The sequence below is a fragment of the Pyricularia grisea genome (assembly GCF_004355905.1).
Source record: "Pyricularia grisea strain NI907 chromosome Unknown Pyricularia_grisea_NI907_Scaffold_2, whole genome shotgun sequence".
In the NCBI taxonomy this organism is placed as follows: domain Eukaryota; kingdom Fungi; phylum Ascomycota; class Sordariomycetes; order Magnaporthales; family Pyriculariaceae; genus Pyricularia; species Pyricularia grisea.
This window is the reverse complement of record NW_022156717.1, coordinates 1,160,544-1,180,419: the sequence shown is the minus strand read 5'-3', so window position 1 is coordinate 1,180,419 and position 19,876 is coordinate 1,160,544. Positions and strand designations below refer to the sequence as shown.

Here is a 19,876-nt window from a genome sequence, read left to right as displayed (position 1 = left end):
CACGGGAGAAGTAATGATCAGCCTTCCCTGGCAATAAACCCGGGAGGCAAACTCGCCAACCGGGACCCATCGCTCCTGACTAGGAAGTGCTGTGCCAGTTCCCCTTGATTCCAGTCCCGCCGCAACCCCTGGAAATACGAGCTTTTCGGCACCTGCGTCAGTGGGCTGTCCCCATATTTACACGTGACGTGGAATTGGTCGAGACTCCCTAAATGCTGGGCCATTCTCATCCCATTCCAACAACTCCGCCGCCTTCGCACCTTCATCCAGCCTTCGCCTCACTCTCTTTGCTATTCTTAGGTCGCCTACACCTTTGGATTGTTTTTTTCTTTAGAGCAACCAGACACTCTTTTACCTTTCTTCTTATTTCCTTTAGTCACTGACTGTCCAGTTACACAAATTCTTTGTCGCTCCTTCAGACCAAAGTCGAACCGTTTTTTCCTGTCAATAAAACGAAGGGTTCCTTACCTTTCTTCTCTCGAATCTTACTCCTGCCGACTTGTCTCCACACGACACCGTAGAATCATAGCCAAAAAAAAAAACAAAATGCGTTTCTCCCTCTCTCTCTTTAACGCCCTTGCGGCCGTTGCCGCTGCAGAGAACTATCTGGGTTTCAACTCAGGCTCGACCAAGGCCGACTACTCGGTCAAGGTCAAGGCCGATTTCTTGCAAGAGTTCAAGACGGCCCAGAACCTCCAGGGCGCCCCCGGCGTCTTCAACGCCGTCCGTCTCTACACCAACATCCAGGGCGGTACCACGGACGACCCCATCTCGGCCTTTGAGGCCGCCATGGAGACCAAGACCAAGATCCTGCTCGGCGTCTGGACCTCGGGCACCACATCGATCGAGAAGGAGCTTAACGCGCTGTCCAAAGCCGTCAAGCAGTACGGCAGCAACTTCACTGACCTCGTAATCGGTATCTCGATCGGTTCCGAGGATCTCTACCGCAATTCGGTGACTGGTGTGACCAACAAGGCCGGTGTCGGTGCTCAGCCCAGCCAGCTGGTTGGCTTCATCAGCGACTTCAAGAAGACCTTCAAGGACACTGCCCTCGGCAAGACCCCCGTTGGCCACGTCGACACCTGGGACGTCTGGGGCAACGCGACCAACAAGGCCGTCCTTGACGCCATCGACTGGGTTGGTGTCGACGAGTACCCTTACTACGAGAACGGCAAGGGCAACGACATCAAGAACAGCGGTAACCTGTTCGACAAGGCCTACAACGCCACCATCCAGGCCGTCGGTGGCAAGGCCGTCTGGGTTACTGAGACCGGCTGGCCTACGAGCGGCATTGACTGGGACCAGGCCGTGCCCTCGATCGACAACGCCAAGTACTACTGGCAGGAGATTGGCTGCCGTGTGCTGTTCAACAAGGTTCCCACCTTCTGGTACAACCTCCGCGACAGCAACCCCGACAACAAGCAGCAGTTCGCCATCACAAAGGACCTGTCCACCACGCCCCTCTTCGACCTCAAGTGCCCTACCACCTTTGACACGGACAAGCAGCGCCAGTCCAGCAGTGGCAGCAACAACAGCAGCAGCACCAGCGGCAGCGGCAGCAACAGCACTGGCGGTAGCAACTCCAGCACTCCTAGCTCCTCCAGCGGCTCCTCCAGCTCGGGTAGCAACAGCAGCCCCTCCGCCGGCACCACGTCCAAGGCTCCCAGCAGCGCTGCCGGCGTCATCGAGGTTCTCCCCGTCGCCGCTTACGCTGGTCTTGCTGTCATTGGTGGTGCGCTTGCCATGTACTAAGCGGAGATGCTTTGTTTTTTGATACCCATAGGCCGTTAGTTTTGGGTGGTCAGTTTGTCAAATGGCTTTTTACTTGAATAATAGAAGAGGTAAAGGATCCTAGTTTATTTTGGGCTGGGCTTTTATTCGCAGACCTGTTTTTCTAAAATACTTGGGTTCCCAAATGGTTCTTTTATCTGGTCACAATAGACCTCTCTCTCATCGAAACCTGCGATATGTTTTCATGGGAAAATGACAACACAGTAACACAAAATAATAACCTCTTGTCTGTTTGTGCTTGTGAATCTACCTTAACTTCATTCTACATTGAACATTGCATATTGCACCAGTACCATCCTTGCTGTCACTTTCAGAGGTCTGAGGTCGTTAAGTGGATCGATCTTGTGATCTTTTGCAAACATGCCAAGTGAAATCCACATATAAATGTTCCCAAAATGGATATGATGCGTTTCAAACAGCATGTTGTCGTCAGGCTTATTTTAGCATCATACAGTTACAAAAGTGCAAGTCATGCGCGTAAGGACGTAAAAGCATTGCAGTCATGCGACATTACATCAACTTTAATATGCACCCAAGTCTTCATAGCCCGATGGCCGTTGAATCTTGTTGTTGCATTGGTAAATTGGCAGCAATTCGACAGAGTAAAAGTGGATCATGACAGCAAAAAGCAAAAAGAAAGAAATCAAAAGTAAATGCCCGCACCCAGGATCGAACTAAGGACCTCATCATATCGTAACCATACGAGTGATGCGCTCTACCACTGAGCTATACGGGCATTGTTGATGACAGTATCGAATGTTGTCATTATATCGCCAGAGTCTTTCTCGACAGCCACATATTTTCTTCAGGCCGTTTTTTTTGGGACTGTTGCTTTTTTATCATCGGTCTCACAACTATTATGATCGACGCGGATCGACTGAACAGTTGGGCTTGGTACCTGCCGATCAAAGACAAGTATCATAGCTAAAATAGCGATCACATTGGTCTTTTTATGTCCGTCCTCAAAGTCGAAAAGTGTTGCCTGTTTATTGTTTCCTAGGGGTCTCTTTGTTCGACACCAAGTGCCCATGTGTCTTCCCTTACTAACCATCATCGTTTGACACAATGAACAATCTTATTATAGCAGCTTGCCAAGATTTCCTTTTGCTTTTTCATTTCCTTTCTAAGGTCATTCCATAATTTATCTAGTCTAGTATAATTTCCTAATCACACGCACATCATCTCCCCCATCACCCCGACGGCCACTGATCAACCAACTCGTCAACCCCTTTCCCCTCGCTCAACCCACCCAAATTCCGCCAGACACTCAACCTCACATACGCAGACCCCCTCCTCCGTCCGGCATACCCGCCCCCTAGACCCTGGATATCCGATCCTCCCCCAACCGCAAAGTGGCTAAACAGCGGCGGCTGCACCGTCAGACACGCTCTGCCGGCAGCCGCCGCCGCCGCCGCCCCTCCACCACCCCCGCTGACCCCTTGATCGCACCAGTCCCTCAGCATCAGGTCGAACCCGGTGGTGAAGCTCTCGATCCCCAGCGCGTGCAGCAGCCTCCGCGCGCCGCGCCGCGACACCGCGTACCCGTTGCTGCAGACGTTGCCGGCGGCGGCGTGCACGACGCGCGTGTGCGGCGGGTGCAGCGTCGCGAGCGCGTCCGGCTCCGCGGCGAAGGGGTGCGCTTTGAGGTGCTTCGGCGCGGGGACCGTCGGGTCGTCGGGCAGGAGGATTTGGAGCTGGTGGTGGTCCCTGCGGGTGGTGTCGACGCCGCAGTGGCCCAGCCAGAGCACATCCCAGCCGTCGCCGTACGGGCTTGTCGATGGTGGGAGGGTGTCGGGGGCCGATGGGAGTGGCACGACCACTGCTGCTTGGGTTAACGTCTGGGATGGGTTGCTTTTCAGGGGCTGTAGGTAGGCTCTGGAAGCTGCCGCGAAGAGCTGCAGTTGCGACTTGAGCCGGACGTCCCAGTCGACGTCGTCCTCGAGTATAAGTGCTGTGGTCAAGTCTTGCTCAACTATGCTGCATCGTCAAGTGGTTGTGTTTTTTTTTATTATCGTCAGCATTAACAATCTTCTTTCTGGTTGTGTTCCCAGATATTGTTGGGCCGGCAGGATTGCTTACGTCCTAAGTGCATTTATGTGTGCCCTCCAAGAACCAATATTCCCCTTTCTTATGTGCTTATCCCTTGAATCGGTGGGAAGCACTCGTTCCTGCACCTCTGAGCCGTCGATTCCCGGCATGTACGCGACTGTGAAGTTTGTCAGGGCCGCGGCGAGGGAGATGGCGTCGCGGCGGTCAGTGCGGGAGGGCAGGTTGATGACTAGGATCTTTTGGAACTACATGTGCAAACGCAACTGGTAAGCAAACCCTCAGGTTTTGAAGTGTTGTAGCCAGTAGGCCTTGGGTACAGATGCAGACTTACCCCCAGCGTCGCGTTGCTGATACTCTGTTCCAGATGGTCGAAGCGAAGTCGCTTGTCGCAGCTGATCTTGTGCCAGACTTGGAGTATAAGGTAAAGAATTAGTACAGCCGAAATGGCAAATATTCGCTTAGCCCTCAACATTATGCTGGGTTGTCTGTCGTTATTAGATTTGATTCGGTATACCTGGAAGAAGGGAGCTGTTTAGACTCAATATTCCGTCAACACAATATGTATTTTTCTCATGATCCATCTCGACCTGCCAGTTCCGGGTGAAGACCATAGAGACTGTGCCCCCCAATCAGCCAAGTCCAAGTACCGACATTTGATGCAGGACAGGTGACCGGCTAAATGCATCCAACCCGGCTGTCAATATGCCCAGGGGTGCTGGTTGGATTCATTGCAATTCTGCCTGTTGGCTCGGCGATATATTAACCTCCTCCTTATAGCGAATGTCGATAACTCACACTGAATGTCAAAAAAGTGCGCATGGTCCGCATCTGGGGGTCGAAACTTACCAACATTTCCCACCGAAACTCCAAACATGATCCATCCCTTGAAATCAAGACTAGGTACAGCCTCAGAAAACCCCGTACGCAATAACACTCCCCAAACCCCTTTTTTCATTGTTTCTTTTTTTTTTTTTCAATCCATTCACTCCCTCTCGATTGTCTTCCTCTTGCTCACAACACCACCATCCAGTCCCCCAAGCCAATCTCTATTGCCTCAGAAACCCCTCATCCGTCCATGGCGCTCTACCCGCTCAGGCAAGTAGATGAAGTCCCTTGAGTCAGCAATCGGCCCCGTGGTCTGCGGCGGCGTCTCGGCCCGCGCCGGCTCCCGCCGCACCCTATCCCGGTGCCACCAGCAGCCGCCGAGGACGATGGCCACCAGCGCGACGGCGCCGATCGAGACGCCAACCGCGAGTGGGACGACTCCAGACGGGTCGCTGTCATGCTTCGGCTCTTCGGTCTGGTTGTTGTTGTTGTTGTTTGCCGTGGGCAGAGGTCCTTGGGGGTCATCCGCGGGCATCGTCTTGGTCACAGTCTCGGCTGGTCCAAAGGTTGTAGTTGCCGGCTGGGAGTCGTCGGTGGCGGTGCTGGTGTCTGATGAATAAGATGTGCTCCTTCTGCTGCTGCTGCTCTTTGTGGTCGATGATGTTGTCTCTGTTCGCTCGTCCGAGACAGTGCCGAGAATGACATAGTCTGACAGCTCAAGTCCATGTTTGATCAGAACTCACATTTTTACCATTTTTAACCCGACAAAGTCACAGAAAACAAAAAAGAAAAAGGGAAACAAAAAGCTCACCTTTGACTCTAAAAACCTTTGCATCATCATCCTCACAGTCATCCTTCCTTCCCGGACATGCATAATAATCCCTTTTCACCGCACCACACTTCTCAAGCCTCTGGGGATTATATTTCGCATCGCAGTCCTGCGTGCAAAAGCTGCCGTTGCGGTTGACGCAGCCACCCTCCCAGATCTCCGACTTGTCGGTATCTACGCAGAGGCCGTTGATGAGGCAGCCCTGGCCGCGAGCGCAGCAGGTCCCGTTGACGTTGGTGATCAGACCGCTGACCCCCTTGTTCCACTCGCACGGCCGGATCGGATTCTTGTCGTCCTCGATGGGCCTTCCGCCGGGGAGGTAGCACCTCGCTGGATCCGCGGCGGTGGAGGGGTTGGTGATGATGGCGAGGATGATGGCAAGGGCTAGGAGGAGCATGGTGGGTATCTTGATGCTGACTTGGCTGGTTGCTCGAGGCACGGATGTTTGATTATCGAATCAGAGGATGAGAGAGGCGCAGTTGGGATAAGTGACGAGAAGATATAACTGCTATGCTGAAATGGCCAGGTTCGATGCAGATCCGAGAGCTAGAAAAGGATGGCTTATTTGGTAGCCTTGAGACGTGCTATATCCTTGTCCTCGGATGACCCAAGTCTTAAATGACCTTCTGCTCCAGTTAAAAGAAAACTGTAAGAAAGGTAAAGTGAAAGGCAAAACGAACAAGAGACTGTCGTTGAAGGCTAGAACATGCAAAAAAGGTGGGGCCAAGACTGCTGAGGGAAAGTCGACTGTACGGAGGAACTGGTCGAGGTAAACCAATGGTGAGTTGAAACTGAGGACCTGAAGGCTCCGTTTGTTCGTCTCACATTAGGAACCGACTGCGAGGTGATAACTAGGTAGGTAGTCTAACCCTCACAAACAATTCGTCTTTGTGCTACTTTGTACAAGTAATATCTACGGCAACACATGCACACAGGCTTTTTGGCAGTCGTTCTAAATCAAGAAAAAAAAGAAGAAAAAAAGAGTTCAAAAATTCAAGGAGGAAACACAAATGTCAGTATGACAGAGTACTCATCTATCCGCTACCGCCGCCAGACCTATGCTAGCATCGGAGACATTCTCTCCTGAATCCATCTGGCATCGGCGGTATTTATACACGGTACACATTCTAACCTAGTGATCTGCCGAAACCTGCTACTCTATTTATTTCGTCACATACACGAGCCACAGTCTAATCAAACTACCTTCCAGGTCGTCTCCCAAAGCCCGCGGCTCTTTCTAATTGTGGTGTTACCTTGGGTTTGCAAGACCTCATCGGTCGACACGGCAGCCCAGAACACCGAGTCTCTCCTGCATGTTCACCATACGACTCTCTGGCCAAAGATGCGGCAGGCCGTGAGTAGAACGAACACTTGTTCCAAAAAAGGATGTAACACTGTCAAAGTCGTCCGTAAGTGGCCGCTAGTAACATACAATGAAAGAGTCGTATCCTCTGTTCTTGTTCCCTTCCCGTTTTTTTGTAACACGCATAGAAAACCTGTGACACACCTTGCAACTGGGCATGGCAATAAAAGTCACCATGTTGGAGCATTTTTACGGTCAGCACTTGAATACATGCAACCATTATTCGCCAGGTTTGAATAATTAATGATTTATTCTTTTGTTCAATACTCTCCGTATGCCCCACCTAGAGAAGACATACGTCCTTGTAATTGTAGTTGCCCTTCCACCTTGTAGGTTATCCAAATGCTATACAGACCCAAATTACCAACAAAACCCAGTTTATCATGAATTTCATGACTTTTTCTTCCTTGACCAAATGAGCAGCCCATCCGTCTATATCCCGGCTCTATTACACGTTTAACGGAAATGTCCGCCTGCAGTATACTTTTTTTTTTTTTGGTCACCAAAAGACCTCGCAGTCGCAAACCCTTTGCATGTACACCACCAAAAACAATTCACACATCAACCAACAGACAAAGTAACATCTGGTTTCCTTTCTCCCCATTCCGTATTATTCAGAAATACCGATACTTGCAAGGCTTCTTCTTTCCTTTGGTTTGCTTCTAGTCTGTCCTCCACTGATCCCACGCCACATATCCACTCGCCTTGGTTTCTTGCCCGGCCATACGCTCTGCTAGCGTCCTTAATATCCCCAACTTTTGGCATTCCTCGCCAAGCTCTACCCGTGGCAATTCGCTTCCATCCAGCCACTCGTCAAATTCTGGGGCCTGGTAACCAATCCTGCTCTTCTCTCCTTGTCCAAAACCATTTTGTAGGTTTGTTGATGGGGGTCCACACGTCGAGTCCTTCAATCGCAAAAATATATATGAAAAATCTCTTCAGAAACCATGAAATCGTTCGAGTCGTCTTTTCCGGTGCCAAATGAAAAGTGGGTATATCCAAAAGGGGGGGAACGGGTTGTGCTTTTTCGCAGTTTCCGAAAGCAAGAACATGGAATAAGGCAATAGTTGTAGCAGTAGTAGGAAAAATATGTAAGCAGTTGCTCTTGGACCGAGCTGGGATAATCTGAGGCAAAAAAGGGCGATCCGTATAAATAGATGAATGCAAGCGTTTCATAAGAAATAAAAAGTAGAAAAGGAAAGGCTCAGGATTGAGATGAACGCCAAAAATCGAATGATCGTTTCGTATTAGCCAAAAGGAACGCCAATCTCGGCGGGGAGGAAGTCGTAAATGTGATTAAACAACGGGCGCAGCAATCGGGGCCTGGGCAGCAGGCGTAGCGTCAGGAATGGGGGCATCGTTATGGGCGGCAGCGGCGTTGTTCGAGTCACCATTGGCAGTGGCCTTGGTCGGGCACTGTCGCGAGATGTGTCCGGCCTCACCGCACTGGTAGCAGGTCTTGCCGACAGTGTTGAGTGGCCCTCCGTTGGGGGCAGTGCAGTCGCGTGAGATGTGACCCAGCTTGCCACAGGCGTAGCACTTCATCGCCTGTGCTTGACAGTCACGAGCGAAGTGGTTGGGCCCGCCGCACTTGTAGCACGTGGCAGGGCGAGCACCGCCGGCGAAACCGCCGCGGCCGCCATAACCGCCACCGTAGCCTCCACGAGGAACAGGGGCCCCACGTCCCATGTTGGCACCATTGGGGTTGGGGCAGGCACGCTAGGGAACGGTCAGAAAAAAAAAAATCAAGAGTTATGCGCCCGCCAACTGAACTGTGTGGGGTTACTTACAGCCAGATGGCCCGGCTGGCCACAGCTGTAGCAGCGGCCGTTAGAGCCGGCGCCGCTCAGACGAAGAGTCGGGCAGTCAGCCTGGACATGACCAAGGCCCTGGCAGTGGTAGCACTGCTTGGCTTCAGTGGTCCGGGGAAGAGGGCAGCCGTTGGACTCGTGGCCTAATAACCAAGGTTAGCCTGGCGACTTTTACGCATAGCATCGATTGGGCGTATGCCTACCAGGCTGCTTGCAGTTGTAGCAAAGGCGCTCAGCAGAGGAGCAAACCTCGGCGTAGTGGCCAACATTGCCACACTTGTAGCAGGCACGGCGAGATAGCGAAGACATTTTGTTGTCAGGAGAAGTAGTATATCTAACGGAAGGTTTAATATTAGTACAAAGGCACAAGAAACTTTGAAAACGCAGCCTTGTGGTAGATTGTCCTTGGCCATCCCCTCCCGATGGTGCGTGATATATTAAAGGCCGATCCTTGGTTGTGTTGAACCTCAGGGCGCAAAAATGTCCTTGGTAAGCAATGCGAGCCCGCCATGCAGCATTTGCGACTGCCCTTGCGACATGTTGATTAGAGTGACCAAGACAGGGCTGATCCACATCTCAAGACCTGCATGTCACGCAAGCGCCAGTTCGTGCAGTTGACCGGCACTAACCCACTGCAGCAAACGCCTGAGGTGAAGCTTGCGCGCTGACATCGGATAGACTGCATTATGCGATACCGAACCATGCGATCAGCGTAATTGCTGTTTGACGCATTGCCTATCGGATCCAACTCCGTTGTGTGATCGAAAAGTTCCCAACAAGATTGGCAGACAAGACGTAGCAACAGCGTGGATTATTTCGATACGCTCAGAGTGTTTGCGCTACAAAGCCGAAACATTGTTACGCCGGAATGGAGCCAAGATTCCGCCTTTGTATACACAAGAAGTCGGAGACGCAAATATCGATGCTCCCCCGGCCTGTCATCTTCGATTAGGCGCTCTATTCAGGCGAGCTGCATCCATGTCGGGCGATCGCAAGCTTTCGGCTCGAAAGAACGGGGCAAAACTAGTGGTTGATGCGTCGCATGTTCGGGGTAACAACTGCGTACTGAGACGTATTTCCATGGTCCGTAGGATTCGGTTTGTTCAAAAGTCGCACATCGAAAATCGTGGAGTGCCGTCGGTTCGTTTGCCGTGGGAAGTGTTGTTGATCCGCGGCCAGATGCGGGTATGCCACGAGGGACCTGCAGGCCCACGCGCGAAAAAAAAGGGGGGAAGACAAAAAACTCAAAAAGACACCAACTGACCTTCTCTTCAAAAACTTTTTTTTTAAATCCTTCTTAAAACGGCCCGATCGGTTTCTCTTCGATCCTCAGCAGCGGCAGCCTTCCGACTTCTTCTTCTCACCAACAACGACGACGACGACGAAAAAATGGGGTTTTGTTCAAGACAAGACAAGTGACATATCGGAGAACAGAAAAGGGGAAAGGGAAAAAAGGAAGAAGAAAAAAAAGGCTCGGGAGGAGGGAGGGGGAAAGGAGACACCCGTCGCAAAAAAGGGAAGCAAGCGCCCTCGGATTGGAGGAAAAGATGCAGGCTAGTGGAGACTCGTGTTTGCCGCTAGTCGCGTTCAGTATGGGATGATCAGCTTGCGACTGCCTTTTGCAGTAGAACCGACCTGTCCTATCTGCGTATAACACCCAAACGACAAGGCAAGAATGTGAATTGAGTACAAGAAAGACCCTAGGTACCTTGGTCGCCAAGGAGATATTGGCATAATAGGTTATACCTAAATGACATTCTCGTCTTGATGATTGACGATTACTACTTAGGTAGGTACCTTGTGTATTTTAGGTACCTTCCGTCCCTACGTATGTACCTCTCACCTCTTTCACCACATTTTTAGCAGAAATTAGAAACAATAAAACATCACATCACAAAGCCAAACCCCGTTTATGAACCGCGATCCACTTTTGACTGCTTTGATGGATGCCCAAGCCCCTGGTTCGGTTCACCCAGAGTCACGAAAGCCGGGGAAGCCAGTTGACAGACAGTCAAGCTATCAAATTGTTTTCAGAGCACCCCCCAGCGATTTTGAAGCGAGACATGCATCCCACTACGAGTGGGATCCCTGGAGCAGTCTCGACTTTGATTGCTGATCGCTGATTGCTGACTGAACCCCCAATTCTCGAAGCGAGCGCCCAGCCCAGGAACACCGGACTGCATTCGGGAAGTCAGAGAAACAGCAAGCAGCCAGCCCCTCCCGTCACTCCACGCTATCCGAACCAATAGCCTTGCTGTCATATCGAGCACAACTGCACAAATACGGACCAAAAAAAAAACACTGATTATGCTGTCGCATGTTAAACTTCAAAGCTACGCTCAAAGCCATGAGAGCAAAAGGAGGAACAAAGACCCTAAAGACAGTTGTATTCGGCCGGCGCGGGACGCCCTTCCCGGCCCTGCCGCGAACCAGTCTCGTGATTCGAACTTACTTACTTTGAACCCCCTCAGCCTTTCCGACGTACGTACCCCTGGTCGTTGATGAGGGGAAGAACACGCGACCCCAAGTCGCAAACGGCAGTCTCGGCCTTTGCTTTTCGTCTGTCCATATTCAGTTAACTCTCAATTTTCCGGACATCTCAAGACCCATGATCAATGCACGACAAAGCATGCACAAAAAAGAGTAAACAAACTTTATCCCAAGATTGAAAAGGCCTTTGGAACATGTTCTTTTGCCCATGTAAGCTTATTGGTCTAAAATCTTAATGTCGATAGGTTGAATATGACATCTTTCACTTACTTGAATCTGTCAAAGAAATGGCCTTTTCACCTTACAAATCCCCCTTTGACGTTGCTAAGGTTTAGGCTACTGCATAGAATCTAAAGCCACGTCCTTGTCACGCTTATGAGAAAAAAAAAAAAAAAACCTCCGCATGACCTCCGCTGGTCGAACAATGGCGCACCGTTAATTCAGGGATACCATTCAGCCAAGCTATCTAGGAAATCGACCTAGGGGATTTCTAGCCCAACGCGATAGGAAGAGCTGTGGTTTTCTCAGTTGCTTCTAGGCGCCAGGCTACGCCGCCATGCGTCTGGTGCATGAACTCGGCTGCAGCCATGTCTATTTTTGTACATTGCATTTTATGACCAGCATGCACTTAAAATCACAACATCTCAAGATCAGGTGACCAGGACTAAAATCACATGCCGCCGTGAAGCCGTAATGAATTGAAGGTCCATCGAGGTATCGATGCCACGCTGCTGTTTATTTGGCACTCTAGGTAGACAAGCGCAAGAGACGCTAGAATAAAACTAGTAATCTAAACCTTTATACAACATCACCAACGCGAGTTCGGCAACGGCGCCGTGCCACCCCTACCAACCTCGGAAGGATGCGGCGGGAGCGGTACGTCCATGGTCGGCGCCATGCTCCGCGGCCTTGCCTCGACCACATAGCTAACGCCATCGTCCGACGCATACGACGGTGGTCTCCTGACCCCGGTTGCGCCGGCCTCCTCCTCGCTGCCTGATTCGCCGCCACCGCCGCCGCGCAGCGCTGGGTGCTCGTTACGCTGCCAGTAAATGCGGTTCGGGTCGACGCGGACGCTCTCGCGCCAGAGGCCGTACGCGGGAGGTTTGTACTTTGTGGTCTCGCTCTCGATGCCGGCGGCCTCCTCGTCGCGCGCCAGCACGACGCGGATGGGCTGCTCCGGGATCGCGTAGCCGCCGGGCGCGTACGCCTGTTGCATCGCCGCGCGGTTCCGGCGCAGGATTGAGCGTTCCTCGGCCGACAGGCGCTCGTCGTGCTCGCGACGGCCCGCCGGCGTCTTGAGCATGTACATGCACAGCCGTACCATGCCGTGGAGGAAGATGATGGCCGTGAAAAGCATGATGAGCACCAGGAGGACGGTGAATTCGGATGTCGCCATGTTGTTGGTCAGGAATAGGGTGAGATCTATTGTTGGACGAGGTTTGTTGTCAGTTTTCGAGGCTGATAATGACGTCCGAAACCGGAGAGCTGTGGATGGATGTTTGCAAGGGTAGCTCAAGTCAAGTCACTTACAGGTTATCAAGAGGCCCACAAGAAACATGCCCGAAACGAAACACTTCAGTAGTTGAGTCCGGACATGCTTGGACTGTGGATAAGGGAAGCAGCCGAGAAACCTCTTGGAACTAGGACGAGTTTCTCGCCGTTCCCGCGCTCGCCGTCTTCGATGCCTCTCCCGTCTCCTCTGCCGGCGCTCTTCCTCTGTCTCGTTCTCCATCCTGTGGCGATGGCGATGGCGATGGCGTCTCCTCTCGTGGCCCGGTTCTGCCGTCTGACCGGTAGATTCACCAGACGAGGTCTCCTCGGACCTCCTGGGGCGGTCGGGAATATGAGCAGCCCTCGGTGACGCCACCTCGGGGAACATGGGCCCGTCCACCAACGATGGTGGTCTGTTGTCAACGCCTTGCACCTGTATCAACGGCGGCATCGGTGCGCGAGAGGTCCCGGGGCGCGATGGGGGCCCGTTGGTACCGTGACTCCATGTTCGCGCGAGGTTTGGGAGGTGCAGGCGGGTGCTTGGTAGCGGTGGCATGCCGAGGTCGAAGCGCGGAGACTTGGGCGATTCGACCTCCGAATAATGGCTGCTGGTGGGACGGGGCATTTCGGCCTGATGAGGAGGTTGCCTCTGTTGGGAGTCCCTTCTGCCTCCGAAGAAGGAGGGTATCGTGGAGCGCGAGAAACGCCATCGGCCAGGGGCATCTGCACCTCGCCTCTCCTCCATCTCTGGCTGTTGTGGTGCGGGCGTGTGAAAAGAGGGTTGCGGTTGCGATTGTGCTTGTGCTTGTGAGAGTTCCTGTTGCCCCTCAACACCCCTAACAGCCTGACCTGGAGCGGGAGAGATAACGGTGCTACTCCGCATCCAATTCCTCATGGACGAAGCCATATTAATGTATGGCTGGTTATGTACAATGGCTTATACGGAAGCCTGGAGCGATGTGCCGGGGCCAACTCCTCTTGTTTGACTCGATCAAAGTTCGAATAGCTGTGCACGCCAAGAGATCTGGGTGCATTCCAAAAGGCCTTCTGGTCTCGTTGTAGTATGGTATGGTCGTCTGATTGTTTTCCTGTCCTAACAAAGCCGGATTTTCAAATACCGTCGTTCGGATCGGGCCAAAGCGCAGCTCGAATAGGTAAATGTTTAGAATGGTCGTCAGTCCAGCGTTATCGTTAAGGTTGTGGAAAACTCGTGTCGATATCGGATGATGATCGGTCGCGAGCGAAGTCCCAATATATGAAGACAGGTGTGCCCAGGGAGTATTATATGACGAGGCAGATGGTTGTCTCGGATGACAAGGGAGTAAATGAAGGTAGGTAGGGCGTTTTGAAATGTGTGGAATGTACAGGATATAGTGAGAAAAAAGCGACAAAATGAGTGACGCTCCCAGAGCCAGTCAACAATAGGATGTCCTTATGAAAGACACCCCCAGGAGATGAAAAGAACCTAATAGTTTGGGTATCAATAACGACTAAAAAGAAAACACTGAGCGCTCGCACCCAAGGAAACAAACAAATGAATAAAGAATCAGACCAAGAGAAAAAGGAATGGATCGTCAAAGACATGGAGCGACGAGAGCCACAAGGATACTCAAAGTCGACAACATGTCTGACGAACGGACGGGAAGATGCGTTCGTTCTTCTGTCGGGATGTGGAACAGACAGAACCAGCCAGATGGAGAAAAAAAGACGAGAGAAAGGAATTAAACGACCAACGCAAGGAACGATCTCGAATTGCGTGTGGCCCCCAGATCCATAAGCGGGCCTCCTCGGGGAAATCAGTTTCCTCTGACCCTATCATCCGTTTCCGCTATTTCGTATCGAGAGCAAGCACAGACAAGGGCAACTTCTGGACGAACAGCGTCGCAATCAAAGGGGGCATAGGTACATAGTAAATGGAGCGAGGGAGGGGAGCCTCAGCCAAAAGCTGGCTGGATGGGGACGGGCTTCCGTCCAATTGTTCCAGAGTCGTGGTAAGAAACCAGAAACGAACCGTCATTGCCCCTGCATGGGACATACAAAGGCCACCGAACAGTCTACACCAGTCAACGGCTTTTACGCCGTCTTGTCATGATTGCTTGGGACCTTGATTAGAGGAGAGATAATACGGAGTAAGTTGGATGTTACATGGCATGTCTTGCATACTCATGGTCAGAAAAGAATTCAAAAATTACATGTTTTTGTCAGGGAATGCTGTACCTAATTCTTGCTTGCTTAGCACCTTGACGTCGCAGAAGCTTGTGCAAGGGACCTGTCAGTGGAGCAAACCTAATAAAAAGTGCTCGTCTTTTCCCGTGCAGGTTCGACTCGCACGCGCCTATTGGTGCGATGCATTTTTGGTGACAGCGTTTGGGCTTTTTAATTTGCATGATTGACGGGGTCTAAGGTAGGGGGGTATTGTTTCAGATGTTTAGATCTCTTGACCAAGTTGGCCCTGATCCAATCAATCATTAGGTACAAAGCAACTGAGATAATCAAGAATTGTCAGAAGACAGCCAATTAAATTTCAACCAATGATGACCTCACCTCAGTGCCGATTCGATTAGTTCTAGGTTTAGGACTATAATAATAGGTAGTTGCTGGTCTCTCAAAAAAACGTAATCGGTTGCGAAGTTACTACAAAGATTAACAGAACAGCCGAAGAAATTTACGAGGTGGAGCTGTTGGTCCTTTTGCCCAAAGTCCAGACTGTCAAGATGCAGTTCGGGTAATCGTTATTTAATGCGATTTATGAATAGTGCGACACCTGTGACTTCATCTTTTATAGTACACTTTATGTACCACGTGGGTAATATGCCCCTAGGACCACTGTGGAGAGAAAATCTGGGACGAACCCTCGGTGTCGATCCCGGAGGTAGCACTCGTACAAACACCATGTTAATACTGAACCCCCAGTTCTGTCGAATTTGGCAATGGATTCGGCTATGCATGTGCGCGTGCATTGGCGTGAAATGTTCGCTAGGAACTGCCATGGTAATTACATGCTAATTAATAATCGACATGTTCTTGTTCTGTCCGGGTCTCCACAGTTTGGAGTCCAGATCACAACATCTGTCGAGATATTAGAGAGCTTCTTCAACCGGGCTCTCCCCTCAGGATGGCCTGTCAAGAAGTCAAGGATAGCATTATTTGCCGAGCCCCGCCAAACAAAGCCATGCATCTATGCTTTGCTTTCGTCAAGTCGTTTCCATAGCTCTAGAAGCTGTTCATCGCAGCTCACCGACCAGCAATGTTTTATCCGAAGATCCAGAAAGGACTGTGATAATAACAAGGTCAGCATTAGCACGGCGCACAACTTGAAAAAAAAAAAAAAGACAAACAAAAAACAAAAACAGCAGCAGCAAACAATAAGGCAAAACTTACTCAATGGCTCCGTTCCCGGGCTGAACTCTACGCAGTTGACAGCAGCCTTGTGACCAGGCAGCTTGTATGTCAACTTGCCCGTCTCGTTGCTCCATATCACAACCGTGCCATCAGCCGCGCCCATGGCTACTCTCTTGCCTTCTTTGTCCCATCCGCCCCGGACCAGATTCTTTTCGATTCCCATCGGAGCTCCATCAAATGTCCTAATGTGTCTCTCCGTCGGCGCAAACGGTCGGATATCCCACGTCCGTGCCGTTGAGTCCATAGCATATGACAGCAGGCTTTGCGAGTCGGGTGACACCTTGAGCGTAGTTATGGTGTCCCTGTGCCCCGCCATATTGTAAACAACCGCCTTTTTCCGCACGTCCCACACTTTGATGTCATTGTCGATGCCACCAGAGTAGATTTCATTGCCTGCCTCCGAGATTGCCACTGCCGTGACAGGGAAGTCTGTTTCGATGTAATCAGCGGCATGCTTCTTGCGCGGATCCCAGATGCCAATCGTGCCGTCGTCGCTGCCGCTGAAGAGAATCTCCTCGCCACGCTTGCTGATGTCTAGAGTGTTGATAACCTCCTCGTGGCCTACGTATCGCCGAATTCGTTCGCCCGTGGTCAGATCCCAGCTCGCAAGGTGCATGTCTGCGGATGCCGAGAAGATTATGTCCGAGTCGCGTGACCATTGCAGGTCAAGGATGGCGCCGCGGTGGCCACTCAGTATGCCGTAGTTTTCGCAGTCGCCATTTGCTCGCCAAAGTACTGCCATGGGCGTTAGTTTCAAGCCGACACACAGTCTTCTGAGTCGAGTCCTGAGCTGCGAACGAGGCGCACGGCGACAAACATACATATACTCCTGTCCATAGACCCTGAAGCAATATATTGTCCGGCAGAGTTGAACTTGGCACAGAATATCTCCCCCGAGTGTCCAGAAAGCTCCATCAAAGGTGCCTGTAGCGAGCTCAGGCGTGGCGCCTATACATAGTGGACATCCAGGTCAGCATCATATGCGTTGGGCTTTCAGTTTGGGCATAAGAGCGTCAGTCATGGCTGCTACTGTTGGTACCAATGAATACATACCGCCTGGATCAGCGCGCTGCTTTCGCCATAGCCACCGGATCGCGCCGTCGAGCTTCCGACATTTTGCCTCTTCACCAACTGGGAGGAGCCAGGATCATCTGAGGCTGGGCGTTTTTCTGCAGACATTGTCGCGTTGGATTCTGAGGTTTGAGTCGGTAGACAATTGAAATTTGTTATGAACCGTTCCAGCTCTCGTGTTGAGGTTTTGGGTTCAGCTTGGGTGTACTTTCGAGGATCCGTTTATGTCATTAGCATCACCAATGCAAATGTCGAACGCGGTCCATGGCGCGACGTCTCCATCTTAATTCAACGGTCGAAATATCTTCCAGCGGTCGTTACCTTTCTTCACCCTTGTTCCACACGGAATAGTGGTGGGGCCGCATTCGTTATCTTATCATAATCCATGTTAGCTTGACCAGCGGCCTACGCTGTCGGACGGAGTGCGGAGCGGGCAGTACTTCCTCACTCCCTTGCGGTGGCATATCCATGCCCTTTTCCCTAACGACAACTTTCTCATCTCTCTGCCGACCGATTAAGTGCGAAACTTTTCACTGTTGTGGCGCGCGCCCTCAACTCATCCACCAGCTTATGGTCATAAGTCAGTAGTTGACCGATTGACCTCCGAGGGGCCCAGGCCGCCGAAGCTCATCATGGCCGCCAACAAGGCCGCCCGCGTTGGGGAGGAGTACGTCCAGCCCCTTAGCTTATATTATAAACCATGCAAAGAAATTTGACGACTGACAACTAGATAGAATATGGAAGTGAGCCAAAACAAAGCCCTCTCCGGCCTCGCCGATTGCCAAACCGAACATGGAACGTAGACTGATATGCGACGAATAAAAAGGACACGCATTGACAAGGTCAACGCTGAGTTGGTCACGCTGACATACGGTACAATTGTCGCGCAACTTTGCAAAGACTTTGACAGTGACTATGTCGAGGTCAACAAGCAGCTTGACAAGATGGGTTACAATATAGGTCTTCGGCTGATTGAGGACTACCTTGCAAAATCAAACACGATGAAGCGTTGTCTAAACTTCCGGGAGACGGCCGAGATGATAGCAAAGGTAGTGCACCTACCTCCCCAAGATCTTATCGTTCCCGTATCTTGCATCTCCCTTAACAAGCAAGCCGACTTCCACGTAAACTGACATCCATGCGACAACAGGTCGGCTTCAAGATATTTCTCAACACGACGCCGACGATCACAAACTGGACGGGCGACAGCAAACAGTTCTCCCTCGTGTTCGAAGAGAACCCGCTCGCCGACTTTGTTGAGCTCCCGGACGATGGCCGCGCACAGGACGAGCTCTGGTACTCCAACATCCTGTGTGGAGTTCTAAGAGGCGCACTCGAGATGGTGCAGATGCAGGTCGAGGCTCACTTTATCAGCGATGTGCTGCGCGGGAACGACACAACCGAAATGAGGATATCGCTGGTGAGGTACATTGATGACGAGCTACCGCCGGAGGATGATTAAACAAGGATGCCACCTAGCACATGTCGCGTGGAGGGAACGGACATATGTAGTCACGGTGTAGAGTATAGACCTGATACCCCCATATTGGCAGCCTCCAAAGGTCCGGGATATCCTGTGTCGGTCCAGCATAGAGAAGCTCGGGATTAGCCCCAATGAAACATGACTTGTATGATCAATTGTGAATGCAGATATAGCTAATCACTTCAGATGATCATATGCGGGACTCCCGTTCATTGCGAGGTAGATTGCAAGTCAGATATTTACGGAAAGATATAAAACTCAGGCTATTTCAATCAATCTAATTTCCGTAGGCAAATTTTGCCCTACGCGACTAGTCTAGTGGTTGCTCTGCTTGACTTTACTATGTAGCTAGCTTTATGCCTGGGCAGGTCGGAAATATTTGTTGGACCAGGCAAGCTTTAGTTAGGTAGGTAGGTATGGATCTCTGCACCAAACAGAGCTGAGTAATTTTCTCCGTATATACGCGAAGATCCCCCACGCATCCATTTTGGAGCAAAATCGATCAACCTGTTTTACTAGGCGGATGGGTTCGACGGATTGCGGCTGTGTCAGTGGAGTTTTGCGGACCCTGGGCACTGTGGGCGGATGGAGGCAGGTTGGGTGAAAATAAGCACCAGCTAGAACCTTGACAAAATTACCTTATTAGTGGCGTCGTGGTCAACTGCCGGCCCGCATTTGAGCTGATAAATCTTTGTCCTGCCCGCCTGCCAGCCGGCCTGCCTGCATCTCTAGGAACGGGATTTCAATCTGCATCCTGGCAAGACGCCTGCTCCCGAGTTTCTGGGACAAATTTAACACCACCTTACCTTATCTGGAATTATCAGTAATCACCTACCTGGTAGGTATCTACATACATCATGAACACCCCCTGGCTTAACCCGAAGATCTGTTGTCACGGGCAAGACATGGTGGGGTGGGACATACTACGGATTAAAGTGCTAATGCAAGGCACACGCAGCGGCGGAAAGCAACCTTACCAGGAAGGAAAAAAAAAAAAAAAAAAAAACAAAGAGAGTTTACTTCACCAGAAATCGTTTACGCCCGCTTTTATTTTCAACTCAATTTGGTAATGTAATGTGGCCACTCTGGGCTGCCAGCCTTTGATAGCTGAAGATGTGACAGAAGCCACATTTATCTGGAAATACCTAGTCGATGGCATCTAGCTGGGACTTTCGTGGCATCTTAGTCGTACGAGAACAGTGAGTCGCTTTACTTTTTTTTTTTTTTCCCCTTCTCTATCTTTCTATGCGCCGTGCCAAAAATAAATA

The 19,876-nt window shown here is 51.2% G+C and overlaps 8 protein-coding genes across 8 annotated transcripts; 3 read left to right on the top strand and 5 right to left on the bottom strand.

The window, feature by feature from the left end:
- Positions 1-546: 546 nt before the first annotated feature.
- PgNI_02904 (uncharacterized protein) lies at positions 547-1,752 on the top strand (the record flags this gene model as incomplete). Its single annotated transcript, XM_031122961.1, has 1 exon — positions 547-1,752. The coding sequence occupies one exon, from the start codon at positions 547-549 to the stop codon at positions 1,750-1,752; it is 1,206 nt and encodes a 401-aa protein (XP_030983821.1).
- Positions 1,753-2,981: 1,229 nt separating this feature from the next.
- PgNI_02903 (uncharacterized protein) lies at positions 2,982-4,312 on the bottom strand (the record flags this gene model as incomplete). The annotated part of the gene is made up of 3 exons (XM_031122960.1): positions 2,982-3,768; positions 3,871-4,085; positions 4,172-4,312. The coding sequence occupies 3 exons, from the start codon at positions 4,310-4,312 to the stop codon at positions 2,982-2,984; spliced, it is 1,143 nt and encodes a 380-aa protein (XP_030983828.1).
- A 286-nt stretch (positions 4,313-4,598) lies between these two features.
- Positions 4,599-5,056, top strand: PgNI_02902 (uncharacterized protein). Its single transcript, XM_031122959.1, has 2 exons — positions 4,599-4,760; positions 4,871-5,056. Exons 1-2 carry the CDS (start codon positions 4,641-4,643, stop codon positions 4,955-4,957), a joined length of 207 nt encoding a protein of 68 aa, XP_030983827.1. The 5' UTR covers positions 4,599-4,640; the 3' UTR covers positions 4,958-5,056.
- Positions 4,895-5,915, bottom strand: PgNI_02901 (uncharacterized protein; the record flags this gene model as incomplete). Its single annotated transcript, XM_031122958.1, has 2 exons — positions 4,895-5,373; positions 5,477-5,915. Coding segments are annotated over 2 exons (918 nt in total), but the record flags the coding sequence as incomplete, so codon positions are not given.
- A 1,385-nt stretch (positions 5,916-7,300) lies between these two features.
- PgNI_02900 (uncharacterized protein) lies at positions 7,301-10,099 on the bottom strand. Its single transcript, XM_031122957.1, has 4 exons — positions 9,933-10,099; positions 8,872-9,002; positions 8,648-8,811; positions 7,301-8,576 (listed from the first exon to the last, which is right to left on the bottom strand). The coding sequence occupies exons 2-4, from the start codon at positions 8,975-8,977 to the stop codon at positions 8,154-8,156; spliced, it is 693 nt and encodes a 230-aa protein (XP_030983825.1). The 5' UTR covers positions 8,978-9,002; positions 9,933-10,099; the 3' UTR covers positions 7,301-8,153.
- A 1,774-nt stretch (positions 10,100-11,873) lies between these two features.
- Positions 11,874-14,694, bottom strand: PgNI_02899 (uncharacterized protein). Its single transcript, XM_031122956.1, has 2 exons — positions 12,692-14,694; positions 11,874-12,583 (listed from the first exon to the last, which is right to left on the bottom strand). The coding sequence occupies exons 1-2, from the start codon at positions 13,557-13,559 to the stop codon at positions 11,967-11,969; spliced, it is 1,485 nt and encodes a 494-aa protein (XP_030985225.1). The 5' UTR covers positions 13,560-14,694; the 3' UTR covers positions 11,874-11,966.
- A 641-nt stretch (positions 14,695-15,335) lies between these two features.
- On the bottom strand, positions 15,336-17,386 carry PgNI_02898 (uncharacterized protein). The gene is made up of 4 exons (XM_031122955.1): positions 17,108-17,386; positions 16,876-17,002; positions 16,034-16,789; positions 15,336-15,926 (listed from the first exon to the last, which is right to left on the bottom strand). Exons 1-4 carry the CDS (start codon positions 17,231-17,233, stop codon positions 15,877-15,879), a joined length of 1,059 nt encoding a protein of 352 aa, XP_030985224.1. The 5' UTR covers positions 17,234-17,386; the 3' UTR covers positions 15,336-15,876.
- Positions 17,387-17,757: 371 nt separating this feature from the next.
- PgNI_02897 (uncharacterized protein) lies at positions 17,758-18,587 on the top strand (the record flags this gene model as incomplete). Its single annotated transcript, XM_031122954.1, has 3 exons — positions 17,758-17,792; positions 17,952-18,174; positions 18,276-18,587. 3 exons carry the CDS (start codon positions 17,758-17,760, stop codon positions 18,585-18,587), a joined length of 570 nt encoding a protein of 189 aa, XP_030985217.1.
- Positions 18,588-19,876: the final 1,289 nt, after the last annotated feature.